Source organism: Pimephales promelas, chromosome 19 (assembly GCF_988280905.1).
Source record: "Pimephales promelas chromosome 19, fPimPro1.hap1.1, whole genome shotgun sequence".
In the NCBI taxonomy this organism is placed as follows: domain Eukaryota; kingdom Metazoa; phylum Chordata; class Actinopteri; order Cypriniformes; family Leuciscidae; genus Pimephales; species Pimephales promelas.
This window is the reverse complement of record NC_142787.1, coordinates 18942943-18957258: the sequence shown is the minus strand read 5'-3', so window position 1 is coordinate 18957258 and position 14316 is coordinate 18942943. Positions and strand designations below refer to the sequence as shown.

Here is a 14316-nt window from a genome sequence, read left to right as displayed (position 1 = left end):
ACATGTATAATACAGCACTGGCAAGCGCTGCCGGTGGCACCATTTGCCAACACAATAATAAAATCTCAGAGTTTAAATCTTATTTGAGTTTGCCCAACAAGACTACATCCCCTTGTTGTAATTACTGTCTTTTCTTGTTATGCATTTTTGATCTGAAACTGAGCTAGTAGGAAGGATGTTTGCGTATCTCGCACAAAACAAATGTTCATGTGAATGCATGGGGTTTTATGTGCTTTGATTATGTTGTAAAGGTCATACCTATGTTGTATTCTTGTAGATGTGTTGGTTTGTGGGTCTCTAAATCATTTGCTCTGATATTTAGGAACAAGTAACCATGCTACGGTCTGTTGGGGAGAGCAGATCACCTTTATTGTGACAGCACTAGTGGCGGCTGGGTAAAGTTGATTACAGGAGATGGTGCAACAGTAACATACTGCACTGAAAGTCACCTGAACCAAGTATGAAACTCTCGAGGGATGCTACATTCTACTGTACTGGTTCTTCAGCATATAAAGTAGTTCTCCAATCACATTTCTCAAGACATTGCAGTTATCAGGTTTGTTAAGTTTTTTAAATATTTGCAGTTTTGCTTGTTTTATGGATATTTAGATGGTTTTCAATGGAAAATGAGACAAAAAATACTGATTAAGACTTTGTGTTGTGCTTTGACAAGCTTTGTACTTTATTTGCATGCATTTGAGAGTCTGATTCGAGCTGTTTTTGCATTTTGAGGAGAGCATTAGTATGTTTATCCGGTCTCCTGTCAGCTTTGATTTAACTGAAACAATTCTCCCTGACATAGACGCCTTCAACAATCCCAGAGAGATGATATTGTTGTTTGTCTGGACTATATTTGTATGTCCCACCATGCTCTGTCTGTTTTTGTTGTTCGCAAAACCTCTTAAAGTACTATTCTCTCATGTTTCAGTCAAAGAGTGAAAAATCTCCCTTAATCTCCCCCCTGATTCAAGCACAAAATCTGCCCTTAAGTCAAGCACTCTCTCTCACTCCTCCTCTCTTTCCCTTTACATTCTTCTTCATCCCATGTGGTGGCAACCCCTGTTATATAACTCATAAATAAGAATGAGAGATGAGACAAGAAGTTGTAAAGCAGGGAAAGCTGATAAATGGAAAGAGGTGTAGAGAGAGCGAGAAATGTTTGCTGTAGCTGCTTGTTTTAGTCTGATCGATCCCTTCAGCATGAGATGCCATAGCTCTGGACAGATCTGTTGAAAGATGTTAGTGTTGTCCGGAGCTGTCAAACTATATCAGACCTCACTGCAAACGCATGTCTTTCTCCAGCTGACATTTCTGACCAATTCTTCCATTTTAGGTTCATTTCAAGTGTATTTTAATATCCTTCAGTGACAAATTTTCATTAAAATTTCACTTTGTTGTGTTTGGTCTCAGGGTTTCTCATTAAAAGGATTAAATGAGAATTTGTTTTGTTATTTCTTTGACAGATGAGATTTTGCTTATGCAGTAACGCCTAAGGGGAACATGCGTCATGGCAGTCACAGGTGGATGGTCAGTATCGAGGCAGAAATAGAGAGAATCAGGTGCATTTTGTGACCAGTTAGTGCTCTGTATCTTACTTCATTATTTCCCATTGAAAATTAGACGTCTTTAGTACACTGTAAAAAATCAATATGCTTAATCTAATCAATAGAATTGTGGCAACAGATTACAAGCAATATTATTAATTAAATTTAACAAATTAGAATTGAGTAATAATTAATCAAATTATTCCTTAAAAGTTAACCATTTAAAATGAGTAAAGTTTACATTTAACAAAAAATATCTCACTAACAGACAGATGTCAAAGATTAATTAAGAACTATTCATTTTATATTGCCAACATTGAAGACACCTGATGTTAACAAGCGGAATCACTGAAGGAGAAAACTGTAATTTTAAAACAAACACTGATCACGATAATGGTGACTAAAATGTATGTTTTATGTTGTAAGTTTTACTCATTTTAAATGGTTAACTTTTAAGGAACTAATTTGATTAAATATTTCTCAATTCTAATTGGTTACATTTAATTAATAAACGGAACGGAAAAAATAATTAATTAATAAACTGAAACGGAAAAGTTTAGAAACGCTGCAGCTCCGTTTTACGTTTTGAATCTCCAGAGGCCGTTTTAGTGAAGACGGGACAAAACGGAGGACTTTAGAAACGATGACGCAGAGGCTCGCGCTCGGCTCTATGATTGGGTGTCATCAGTCATGATGTGTCCCTGATTCGTCAGCTTTCTTCATCAAATCTGAGGAATAGTCAATCCGTTTCCAGTTTACACCGGCATGCGCATGCCCAATGTTGGTGAATGGTCACGTGGTCCGCGTTTTCAATTGTTTTAATGTGGACGGAGATCAGTTCTAATACGCAGATAAAACTCTGGTGTGGACGGAGATCGTATTCGTTTTAATTCTCCGTTTTTAAACGAAAAGCTGAGCATAGTGCTTTAATAAAGGAACACAAAGGTAACTTGGCATATTACTTTTTTTAGTTACATTTTAAAATTAGTTCGAATTACAGTATTGGAACATGTTACTTTTAAAATGTACTCATAACATTAGGCTGAAGTACAGCTTGCAGCAATCATTAGATCCTCCAGTTAATATGTTTGTCATCATTTTTTAACATTTTTAATGGCTTCCACTCAGACACTACAATGTGAAAGTTTCTGTGGCTGTAGGAAGTGCTTGAACATCTAATGAGGTTGTATTGTTTTGTTTATAATTTATTGTTGCTGGCTAGAAAACATTAACCCTCTGGAAGTGCTTTTCACACTCGTAATAGTTAAAGTTTCTGTATGTAATTTTTTTTCTGACTGAGCTAAAGCATAAAAATACCATAATATTTTTTTATGAAACATGTTATGTTCACATCCTTGTTTCTTCGAAAAACATTGCTACTGCGAGTTATTCTAATGTGGAATGTGCATTTTGGGTTGGAATGTCATTTTTTTGATTTGTTCTGTGAGATTTCGGCCACTGCCAATTTATGCATTAGTATTTCGACATCCCAGTTGCCAGTTGGAGGAAAACAGCTTATTTCATCCATCGACACAACAAACCGGGTCAGAGATCGCAGATTCTACCCAACCTAAAAAGCCTCAGCATCCATCGGTCCATTTTGTCCAAATAAATATTAAATACGGATAAATAAACTTATCAAATTACAATGTAAGGCTTTTCACCTTCCATTGTCAACTGCGCTTGTTCCTGTTTCATGTCCTCAATTTGGCAACCTGCGTGAGCGCCGAGTATGAGGGGGCGGGGGTAACAACTCTCCAGTATTTTGGTTTTGGACTGCAGTACTAATTTCAACTGCTAGCTGTCAATATTACTTACTGTACCTTTAACCCCGGGCTATTCTTAACCACAGGTAAATGGAATCATGGGTTATCACATTTAACACTGCAATTAATCCTGGATATTCATAAGCTGATGTTTTACATTGTACACCCTGGGTTAATGTAAATGTCAGCACTGATTGGACGAATGCAGCATGCAACCTGTTTAAGGCTCTAGCATTGTGCATCCTTGTATTATATATATTTTTTTATATTATTGCCGACTGTACTATCAAGTTTTTCCTAAATGGACTTTTTTAGATATAAGGGTTAGAATTAAACCGTCTCTTCTTCACTCCAACTGATGTTTTTATCACCATTTGACATTTTCCTCTTCAAACGCTGAAACGGCATATGCACGCCATTTGTCATTTCAGCGTTTGAAAGGGAAAATGTTACATTTTGTCTGTGACTGTCAAAATGAGGTCCGCTGTTGGTAACATTCTAACACGCGGACATTTCAAGATTAGCACTGCAATGTGGGTTAAACACATGATTATGCTTTGCACAAAATGTCTAAGCTGCAAAACTGTTTTCAATGTTGATTATCATATTATAATGATTTTCATGTGTCACTGAAGACTAAAAATTCAGCTTTGCCATCACAAAAATAAATTACATTTTAAAACATATTCAAATTGAAAACAGTTGTTTTAAAATGTAAAAATATTTCACAATATTACTACTATTTTACCATATTTTTGATCATATAATTGCAACCTTGATGAGTATTATTTTTTAAAACATTTAAAATCCTACCAATCTGAATAGTAGTATAAATTGTTCAAAGATCATAACTCTGTATGAAAGAGCTCTATATTTGTTGGGGTGACATTCAGAATACCACTGTTCACAAATGAACACCTACACATTCTAGCTACTATAAAAAACACACACCTACTGAAAATCCACTATATTTGAACACAAGAACTGACTCAGATCCATCTAATTGTACCACAGTGATTCTTAAATCTTTTAGATGCATTGTCCTCCTGGATTTCATCCAGAATCGCTCAATCACATGCAAATGTCTCCAGCGTCCCTTCCGAGCTCATCTGCGTAATCTCATAAACGCATTCTGAGCACACGGCACTGCTAACCAGACCCAATTACCCTTTGTGATCATCTAATTGGCCCCTTTTTCTAATGCTAATTCAAAGCAACAATCACAGATTGTCTGTTTATGTATGCGTTTTCTGTTTGCTTCAGTATCCATGCCAGCTGGTCAGTGCACACATGCTCAAACATTTCAGCATTTACGACTTGATTTCTCATTCTGGTCTCGAGATGCTTTATCGTTCCCATTGGAAATGACAGTAAATAAACAGAATGCCAGGCAGCTCAGTGTGTGTGTGTGTGTGTGCACTGGGTTTCATGTGAATTGGTAGGGCCATCAGGCTCAGATGTGAAATTACTTGGAGCAATTAGCTTTAAGTGTTCATGGCCTTTAAAGTCAAAATGAAATCATAATGGAAAATTTGCATTTTTTTTAATGCAGTATTTACTTTACATGATTTATCTGAAGAAATAGCAAACCACAATGATCCAATCAAATCCTAATGGAGAAAAACAAATCTTACATTTGGTCAAGCCGTTTTACTCGGATATTTGTCACAATATGGATGAAAAGACTTCCATTTCATGCCGACTTTAAAGTCAACATCAATTCTTAATGCAAATTCCTTGTTCTATTGTGTTGCTCCACCTTCTGAAATATCACATTATGGAAGTCAAATGGCAAATATTTTATGTTAAGTTTAAGTCTTCTGCATGAGAAGTCCAACATTTGGCTTCTCTCTCAGCAGCATGAAACCTTCTGCAATTATGTCCTTCTGCTCTTGCTTGGGGCTATTAATGCATTTTTCCACATTATTGGCATTCCTAAGGTGACATTGTAGTGTATCATATAAGATGGCTGCTTGATGTCTTTCTCCATACCTCCATCTCTCTCTCTCTCTCATCCAACTGTATTCTGTAATTCCACTCATTTGTTGGCACACTCCATCAGGCAGTGTCACAGTCAGCACTTTAGAGCAGCGATGGTGCATTAAGAATCTCGCTGCCAGGCGTTCTTTTATTTGTTAGTATTCACAGCAGGGACAAAGCTGTTTTTTATCTTCTCCTGTAGTCTCTTAAAGGAGTAGTTCACCCAAAAAGGAAAATCATTTACTCACCCTCATGTTGTTCCATACCCGTATCTCTTTATTTCTTCTGCGGAACATAAAAGGAAGCATTTTAAAGAATGTACTAGTTGTTACATCTCAAAGAGGCACTGAATCACTTTCACTGATCTTCACCTTGACTGTTCCCTGTTGGTGGAATGACCTGCCTAACTCAACCCGAGCTGCTGAGTCCGTTGCCATTTTCAACAGAAGCATCAACTAATATTGATGCACCTTGTCAAGTGGTGCATCAATTTATGATCAAGATCTTGTATTGAAAATTCAAGAGTCCAGCACTCTGTATAGTCTATTCCAGCACAAAATGGTTCTTCATGCTCCCTCTCAACCATTCGTTCACAATTTAAACATTGTCATCCTGGAATATTTGATTTGTTTTCATACATGGTTTTTTAAGGTGCAGTTGATGAGACACATGCCTTTGGTGTGAGAGACCCGGGTTCGAATCCACTGTGAGACACCAATGTGTCCTTGAGCAAGACACTGAACCCCTAGTTGCTCCATATATAGCAATTGTAAGTCGCTTTGAATAAAAGTGTCAGCTAAATGAATAAATGAATAAAGAAATGAAAAAACTACACACTCCATCAGTTAGGGTTTGAATAACCAACGCATTCTCATCCTTTAGTGTCATATAGGTGACGCTATATGACAAAACGTCAAAATACTAAGAATCATTAATATAACACGCTGTGATGGGTAGGGTTGGGTATCGTTTGAATTTGAATGATTCTGATTCCGATTCCTTGTTTCGATTCCGGTTCCTAACGATTCTCGATTCAGATTCTTTTAAGAGGCAGGGTCAAAAAAGTTTAGCTAACCTTGCTAACCAACGGCCTTTCTGAAGGAAATAATCCTTTCTGAAGGAAATACTCCTTCTGTAAAAATACAAATTTTGCTTCTGTACAAATTTTGCATTTTGCAGAGATTTCGTTATTTTTAGAAAAGTGAAGCCACACTTTGGATCGCCGACGTAAGGTACTCATGTTCGACTCGCGTGGTTATGCCAACACTTCCGGTAGACGCTTCTTCGTTGGTGTTGTTCAGCGGTTTCTTCTTCCGCTCGGCGGACTGTGAATATCGAAACTAGGAATCGAAATTTTAACTTTTGAACGATTCCGGGAAAAACGAAAAGTTAGTCTCGGTTCCAATCGATATTCGATTCTCGATACCCAACCCTAGTGATGGGTAGGTTTAGGTGTGGGGTAAGGTAGTCTCATATTCACGCCAAAGGATTTATGACGCCTTGGGTTCGGATGTTATATTAACGATAAAGGGTGCCATGTGCGTAGTATTTCGCCGTTTTGCCAAATAGCGTCACCTATATGACGCTAAAGGATGAGAATGGGCTGGAATAACTGTTGCAAAACATATATCATGCTTGAAACATAATAATCACTGCATATAATGATCCAGTCATAGATTCTTAAGCATTTGCCTATTTAAATATTCTTTTTTTTCACTGTATTATGATACAGTACTTGCATGAAAATTCGATGTTGGCCCTGTCCCAAATGGCACACTTCATATGCATTTGCGGTCTTGTGGACTTAAAATGGCCGCTAAGTGCACGGCTGTTAGGTCCACAAGACTGTAGGGTGTTCCATTTGTCATTTTAGGTTTAAGAAGAGTGCTCACGAGCGCCCCCTTTGTGGCCGTTATGCACACTTTTGCTGAGCCCTCATTGAAGTGAACCCCGCAGGAGACTTCCACCTGACAGTCAAAGCGGCAGTACATCAAGAAAGTGTGGACTCAAAGGAAGATCGCAAGGGCATAGGTTTCCATTTGGGACAGGGCCTTTGAGGTCAACTTGAAAGCGTTTGTCTGGATTAATTATGAAGAGAATCCTGGGAAGTTCTTTGAAATTTCCCTTTTTGTGTTCCACATTAGAAAGGCTTGGTCAGACAGGAACAACATGAGAAAACAGAATTACAATTTTTGGGTGAATTACTGGATCCCTTCAAGTAATTTGTATTCTATCTTTCATCTCTTCGCTTTCTCATATTTTTATGTTTAAATTATGTCTTTACTCTGCATTCCTCTACACCAAAAAACTATTTATCATTCGCCAGGCAAATCCTGGCCCAGGAAAGAAAGAAAACCAGATGCTTACGGACCAGATTAACTCCTAAATAAATCCAAACTTTGGGCTTGAAACATTTTTTGGGATTAACAAAGGAGCATTGGTGTTTATTTTCAATGGCGGGAGTGACTCACGAATAAGCAGTTTTATTTTGTTACACTTAAAATCTGGACTACTGTATTTTGCAACTTAATAAACAGTTTGCAGAACTAGGTCAGAGATACGCAACAGAGCGCGCCTGCAGACACAAACTCCCTAACCGTTTCTGAAGTGCATTGCGAGGGAGTCTGAGCTGCATGGGAAGTAGATACTGCAAAGCCACCCTGAGAACAGGAAGTTGTTTGAGTTCAGCCCAATTATAAGTTGTTGCATTGGAATGTGTGTGTTTAATGCCGACTTAGTGTATCTTTGTGTGTGTGTGTAGTAGGAGATAATGGTGTCATTTCACACTCAGCTGAATTTGTGGTGTCCCGCAGTGCCAGTTGCTCTAGACTTGATCTGTGGAGTGATGGTGAGCATAGCAGACCATCAGAGACCAATGAGGCAAACACAACAAATAGGACTTTCATCTCCACACCATGTTCCTCTGTATTGTATTGTCTCTGAAAAGAGATCTGCCCTTGCTTTTTAGCAGTGCTAACTTAGCTATGTTATTTAAAAAGAGCTGAAATACCGAGGATAGTTATTTCTAACCAGTTGCGAATGCAAGTCTGATTCATTTTAGTTCATTCAAATGATTCATGAAAGTGAACTGCTTCTAAAATTATTCACCAATTCATCAATTACCTGCATCACATTTTATGAAATGTCTAGTTCGTTGTTCATCACTATTTTTTTAGATTAATTAGGGTGTTTCGAGTTATTTAGTGTATATTGTTCAATGAATCTGAACTGAACCCTATTTGAATTTGAGTCCTATTGCTGAATTGAATCAAAAGATTCAATTTACTGGGATGAATCAAAATCTGCTTACGTTTGCAAGTTAAAGGGATACTCCACTTTTTTTTTGGAAAATAGGCTCATTTTACCACTCTCCCAGAGTTAAACAGTCGAGTTTTACCGTTTTCGAATCCATTCAACTGATTTTGACTTGGAAGTCTCATTGACTTCCATAGTATATTTTTTTCCTACTCTGGAAGTCAATGAGACCAGAAACTGTCTGGTTACTGATAGTCTTCTAAATATCAGAAAATCGGCTGAATGGATTCGAAAACAGTAAAACTAAACTGTTTAACTCTAGGAGAGTTGTAAAATGAGCCTATTTCCCAAAAAAAGTGGAGTATCCCTTTAAGTCTTAAAGATCCCTGTTGTTTGTTTTGTGTTAGCATATCTTTACATTCCCATGTCTGCTTCTGCCTTTTATCACTTAGCAGAGACGCTGGACTGATTGTACCTCTTCATCTCACTGTCACTGTCTCTCTCTCTTTTACAGGTGCTGAAGGGCAGCAAAAAGCTCTCCATGTCGGTGCGTTCTGTGGGCCGTATCCCAGGTGGTTATGTCACGAATCATGTCTACACCTGGGTGGATCCACAGGGGCGCAGTGTGTCCCCACCCCCTGACCTGCTGGCTGAGCATCGCAGTGCCACTCTGCGCAGGTCTAACAGTCAGGGCCGCAGCCACATGCAGCTTCTGCAGGACGGAGATGAGAAGAAGGTGAAGGTTCATATTCTCAGCAGTCCTTAATCGAGTTATAGCAAGTTTAATGTGTTTACATTATGGTTGTGTGATGAGGATATGACTCAATTCCGATTAAGATAATATACGCCACTGTTTAAAAATGTTTTCATAATTTTTGAAAGAAGTCAGGGTTCAACACTAAGGATTATTTTCCGGGCCAGTTTTTGCTTTTTTTTTTTGCTTGCCCCACCACAAAAAAGTAATAAATAAATAAAATAAAATAGACAGTTAAGTTTTTCTGTGTTTTTGATTCTTGAAACCTCATATAAATTTCAAAAATTATTAAAATGATAGTTCACTTTGAATTTAATTTTTGGTACATGTTGTTTTAGCTTACCTCAAGGGCATCCAAGATGTAGGTGTCTTTCTTTCCACAGTATTTTCAATTTTGATATTTTTAGGTCAAACCGCTCTTGTCTTTCAGTCATATACAATGCAGGTCTATGGTCACCACCTCAAAGAGCATGCACAGAGAAGTCCAAATTAAACATGATGGCCTAAGACACGAAACGAGCAGTTTGTGTGAGAAATCGAACAGTATTTATATCGTTTTTACCTCGTGTAACCACAGCCACGTCCTAGTGATCTGAGGGCGCGGGCGCTTTGTAGCTATGGTAACGAGAAAAAAACGATATAAATACTGTTCGTTTTATCACACAAACTGCTTGTTTCATGTCACAGGCCATCAATGTGTACTTACATTTACGAGTCATTAAATCATGTTTAATTTGGACTTCTCTGTGCGTGCTCTTTGAGGTGGTGACCATAGACCTGCATTATATGACTGACAGACAAGAACGGTTTACCCAAAAATATCAAAATTGAAACTTCTGTGGAAACAAAGACACCTACATATTGGATGCCCTTGAGGTAAGCTAAAACATATCAAAAATTAATTTCAAAGTGAACTATCCCTTTAAAGACAAGTAAACAGTCAGTAAAAAAAATAGAAAACAAATAATCAAACTAGGAGCAATAGCACAAATAAAACTAAATACAGAAACTGAATAAAGTAATCAAATGTAAATTAACTCCAAAGTCTTCACTGTATGAATTTATTTTAAAGAATGAGTAGACCTTGCGGGTTTATTCCTACCATTGATCTTTATCTTGCGCTTTTAACAGCTAAAACGCGTTCTGTGTCAACCGGTCCTTACACATGCGCTTTATTTCTAACTGTTTACTGTTTACGTTCATGGCTATATTTAGTAGGATACAAGCCAATATGGCCATTTTTGTCATAATTTTGTGTGAATATGTCCGTTCAAGCGAAAGCGAACTCAATTCAATATTTGCACGCTATCCGAGAAAGAAATTGGTGAAGCTTTAAAACACATGCAAATGACCCCCCACCTACAACCAACAAAAACTTACTGACCCCAAACTTTTAAACAGTAGTGTATTTGTCCATAAGGTTTGTAAGGGGAAAGTTTCTTGTTCGTAAAGTAATGTTGGCCCTGAATGACGAATAAACAGATTTTATAAAAGGTGTGGGTGACAGTTAGTTGTTCAAAAACAGTATGGATGGAGAACTTCGGGTCATGTGCATGTGCACAAGCCTTAAAAAACTCAATCCTAAAGCTACATTGTTTACAGCTCACCAGCTTCAATAAATGGATGTCATTTTAAGTGCTCTGCTCCTGCATAGGTTGAGTGCAGAAATGAGTTTTCACTGGTGTGCAGCAAGAGTGGAGCGAATAGGAATTTGCCTTGTCTTTCATGAAATGCTGTTTATGCTATTATTTCTGTAAACCAAAGCTCTTTATCTTATTTGTGCCTGCTGATGACAACCCCAATGATGCTGAAGTGCCATTGGACCGCTGCCCTTTTCTATAAGTCATAATTTATCTGCTGTCACGCATGCATATCTCTGGGCTAAACTATCTGTGATCATCTCTCATAGCTAATGGGCACTAGCACTTTAAGAAAAGGGTTTATAAACTAGCCCTGATTTGGTTCACCTGGGAATGGGATGGAGTTTTTTTTTTTTGTACTTCTGATAAGCGTTTTGTGCTACTTTGATTTGATTGAGTTAAAAAAGACCCAGGAGCAACAAGATGTGTGTGCGTGTGTATGTGGCTGTGTGTTCGATTTGCATTTTACAGAAGTCTTTCTGGTAAACATACACAATGTGTACTCTGCTGATAAACCCTTAATGCCGATGCATTTCCATTTAGAACAATGCCGTCTATTGGGGCAAATCCAAACCGATGGATTAGTGTTTTGGGCTAGGTGTCTTTTTATCAGACAATTATTGAGTATGTATGAAACATTAAGTGGCAGCAAATACAAGAGACTATGTTCCACAGTTCCTGCAGTTATATGCAGATGCCCCGTTATGAATTTTAAACTCTGAATTAAATATATAAATCAATGAAGGGTGAGGGGAAAAATTATTTTGTTTTCACATCATTATTTGCCTAAGGAACTGTGAACACACACTGTTAGTCGGATAAATTAAGCAATCAATCACTGAACATTGTCCATTTTGGCTCATTTTAAATGAGAACCTTTTTCTGTCTGCAGCCTAGCACTATACCCTAGCACTATTCCTCACCCCTGTATTTTCTTATACCCTCACCTGTGTGCCAGAATTTGTTAAATGTGATTATAGGGAGAGTTTTATGAGCTGTTCATCCAGGTGTAAATCTTCCGACGCTCTTTCTCGGGCCCTGCGGCCGTTGGAAGCGAGAGCGCTAGCGTGCCGCGCGGCTTCATCAGTACTGAACAGCGCAGCAGAAATCTCCATCGGTCCGCTCTGATTTATACCCTGCTTGCTTGGGTCTCACATCACGTTGAAGCAATTTGCAGGGTAATTCTGTCAAATTTCTGGGTACTGATACAAAAGTTGCGTCGAAAGCTCTGCTGGAAGCCAACATCTATTTAGCCTCTAGCACGCTTCTAAAGAAGAATAAAACATAAATATAAGGAGCCATTCATGGGAGAGACATTTATAAATGTGTGGCATTATGAACAATGACACAGTATGGCCCTACGCCACCTTGACCTTTCAGGGATGGCTAGTACTAACCTTTAAGCAGCATGCTAGTGAGCGACAGATGCTTTTGGTGTTTGGAAGTGACGACTCGCTGCCGCATTGATCTCCCAGAGCACACAGGCGCTCCGGTGACCCCGTTTGATTGGCTCTGCTGGGATTCTATGATGCATTCTAATCACAGCAGTATTGTTGCTTTTGTTACCAGGTCGTGGGAGTCACATTAGTCCTTCCGCTGGTTCAGCAGATCTGCCATTCGCTATGGCGCATGGGTTGTTATTTTCGAGAATTATAGTTGTAAGGCGCAGTAATGGGTGCTCTAGGTTTGAGAGGTGAACTGTAACAACACATTGTGTTTGGGAAATATATTAATTTCCTTGTCGCACCTCAATGTCAATGCCACATTTCAGAGATTTGTTTGGGTGGGTAAAGCAGCCTGTGTAATGTATTTGGTAACTTATGGCACTCTTTAAAGGGTAACTTAACCCCTGGTTAGAGCCTGACTCCACCCACTGGCAATATTTGAAAAATGCTGAAAAAGTGGGCAGACCCCAGCGGAGATAGAGGGGACGAAATAGATGCTAAAACACTCTTTCCTGGGGTGCGTTTCCCGAAAGCATCGTTAGCCAACTATGGTCGCAAGTTCCGTCGTTATCAGCATAGTTCAGCGAGTCGGTGTTTCCCGAAACCATCGTACCAACAAACATACGCAAACAGCATCTCGACCTGTGGTTAGAAGCATCGTTTCTATATTCCATGACATTTGGAAGTAATAAATCCTTATCTTGAGCAAAATAAGCAAGCTGACATTCAGAACAACCCGTGCCTTTTATTCAGCATACATACAAATGGAATTTACATCTTTTAGTTTGTCAAAAGATTTAAAGTACCGATTTTGAAGAGTGTGCATGTGCGAACTCGTTTGGCGATAAAGCAAAACAATTAGAACTCAATGAGAACAATTAGAAATATTCCTCAGATGACATGTCTGTAATTTATATTAAAAAATCTAGCGTTAATTGGATCTCAAAAAAGTAGTTATTATGCGAATGCACATGCGAAACCATGGTGGTTGAACGATACTTTGCGACAATAGGTTTCGGGAAACAGTCGCGACTAGCTGGTTGATTTCTCCAACGATGCATCGTACTATGGTAGTGAAGCAGCGAGTTACATCTTTTTACGAGAAACGCACCCCTGATCGTTTTCAATACTCGCAATTCCAACTCCTGACTCGCAACAGTGGTTTTGACGAAAGAAGCTGGATTTTATACTAGCAAGGGCGAGGTGAGCTGAAACGTGCGTACGTCACGAAGAACCGCTAACATCCAATAGGAAAATTCAACTGCAGTAGCCACCGTTCAATCTTAAGAGGGCAGCACTAAGACGTTTTTACACCATATATTGTAGAAATAAAACACTTTATACACAAATGTCAAAAAAGTTACTCGAATCAATGACTGGTATAAATAAAGATCTATTCTTACAGATCATTAACTAAAAAAAAAGTTGGTTTAGGGTTTAGTTACTCTTTAAAATGTCTGATTGTTATTGCATTAGATACAATGTCAAACATTTGCATTCGTTTTAAAGAAATAGAGCTCAAACTGTAACGTTTCAGGCTGAAGATGAGGCTGGTGATGCGCATCTAAATGCAGCAGATACTTTATAAAAAAAAAATCAAAAAGAGAGCAATCCGTAAATGCTAACACCAGACAATAAGTGAATCGAGGAAACGAGGAACAGGTGTGTGAAATCAATTAAACAATAAATAACCATGATAACCAATGATAAACGTGCTAGAAACCTTGACAACAGAAAGGAATCATATAATAATAGCAAATGATGGCAAAGCTGAATTTTCAGCAGCAGTGTCACATGATCCTTCAAAAATCGGTCTAATGTGCTAATTTTGGTGCTCAAGAAACATTTTGTATTATTATACATTTTTTAAAAAAGTTGTACCGTTTAATTTTTTGGTGGAATCTGAGATACATATATTTATGGAAATATTCA

General features: G+C 38.2%; 1 protein-coding gene across 2 annotated transcripts in view; it reads left to right on the top strand.

The window, feature by feature from the left end:
* Nucleotides 1-14316, top strand: part of whrna (whirlin a) — a 96239-nt gene that overhangs the window by 35779 nt on the left and 46144 nt on the right. For both annotated transcript variants that reach the window (XM_089123618.1, XM_089123617.1), the window contains exon 3: nucleotides 9060-9281. In XM_089123618.1, the coding sequence (XP_088979744.1) occupies nucleotides 9060-9281 (222 nt within the window). The remainder of the gene's footprint in view (nucleotides 1-9059; nucleotides 9282-14316) is intronic.